At 38.3% G+C, this 1,278-nt stretch overlaps 1 protein-coding gene across 1 annotated transcript; it reads right to left on the reverse strand.

The window, feature by feature from the left end:
• Positions 1–256: 256 nt before the first annotated feature.
• On the reverse strand, positions 257–733 carry LOC145816083 (uncharacterized). The gene has a single exon (XM_082912322.1). It carries the CDS (start codon positions 731–733, stop codon positions 257–259), a length of 477 nt encoding a protein of 158 aa, XP_082768448.1.
• Between the last annotated feature and the right edge of the window lie 545 nt (positions 734–1,278).

Consider the following 1,278-nt stretch of genomic DNA (forward strand, 5'->3'; position numbering starts at 1 on the left):
ATGTAGTAAAAGAAGTCTTCACGGCAAGAAAATGAGTAGATTTAGTCAGCCTATCAACTACAATCCAAATAGAATCCATACCTCTAGGTGTTCGAGGCAGGCCAACTACAAAATCCATGGTGATATGCTCCCATTTCCATTTCGAAATAGGAAGGGACTGAAGGAAACCTACTGGTTTCTAATGTTTTGCTTTTACCTGCTAGCATTGTAAGCATTTAGAGTTGAAGTTGGCAATCTCTCTTTTCATGTTGGGCCACTAATACACTAACTTCAAATCTTGGTACATTTTGGTGTTTCCTGGGTGCATAGCAAACATTGATTTGTGGGCTTCCTCCCAAAATTTCCTTTTCAAATCCATATTATTTGGAACACGCAATCTCCCTTGAAATTTTAACACGGAATCTTCAATTATGAATCTCGGTTTAGGCTTGGTATCAAGTTCATCACAAATCTTTTTCAAAAACTCGTTATTCATTTGTTTCTGCTTAATTTCCTCGATAATGGCAGGCTGGGCAGACATTGCGGCTATCAAGCTACCTTGTTCAAAATGAACAATTTCAATTTTGAGTTTTTCAAACTCTAGTAGCAGTTCTCTCTGATCTGTGAGTAAATAGGCAAGATTCCCCACATTCTTTCTACTAAGTGCATCTGCTACAGTATTGGCTTTAGCCGAATGACAGTGGATTTGCAAGTCATAGTCTTTGATTAGTTCAAGCCATCGTCTTTGACGCATGTTCAACTTTTTCTGCGTGAAGAAATATTTCAAGTTCTTATGATCTGTGTACACTTCGCATTTGGTCCCATACAAATAGTGACGTCATATCTTTAATGCAAACACAACTGCAGCAAGTTCCAAGTCATGTGTAGGGTAGTTCTTCTCGTGTGGTCTCAACTGTCAAGAGGCATATGCAATCATCTTGCCATTCTGCATTAAAACACAACCCAAAACCTTATAAGATGCATCACTAAAGATCATAAAACTTTCGGTACCTGAGGGAATAGTGAGAATTGAAGCAGTAGTCAGTCTTGTCTTCAACTCTTGAAAGGCTATTTCTCTCTGATCTATCCAGTCAAATGGTTCCCCTCTCTAAGTCAACTGAGTCAATGGAACATCAATTTTTGAAAAGTCCCTAATAGATCTCCGATAATAACCTGCCAATCCCATCGAACTACGAACTTTTGATACATTAGTCGGGGTAGGCCAGTTAATGATTGCTTCAATTTTATGAAGATCCACAGATATACCATCCTTATTAATGATATGCCCCAAAAATGCAA

Source organism: Camellia sinensis, unplaced genomic scaffold (assembly GCF_055761805.1).
Source record: "Camellia sinensis isolate YWXY unplaced genomic scaffold, ASM5576180v1 Unanchor3, whole genome shotgun sequence".
Taxonomy (NCBI): domain Eukaryota; kingdom Viridiplantae; phylum Streptophyta; class Magnoliopsida; order Ericales; family Theaceae; genus Camellia; species Camellia sinensis.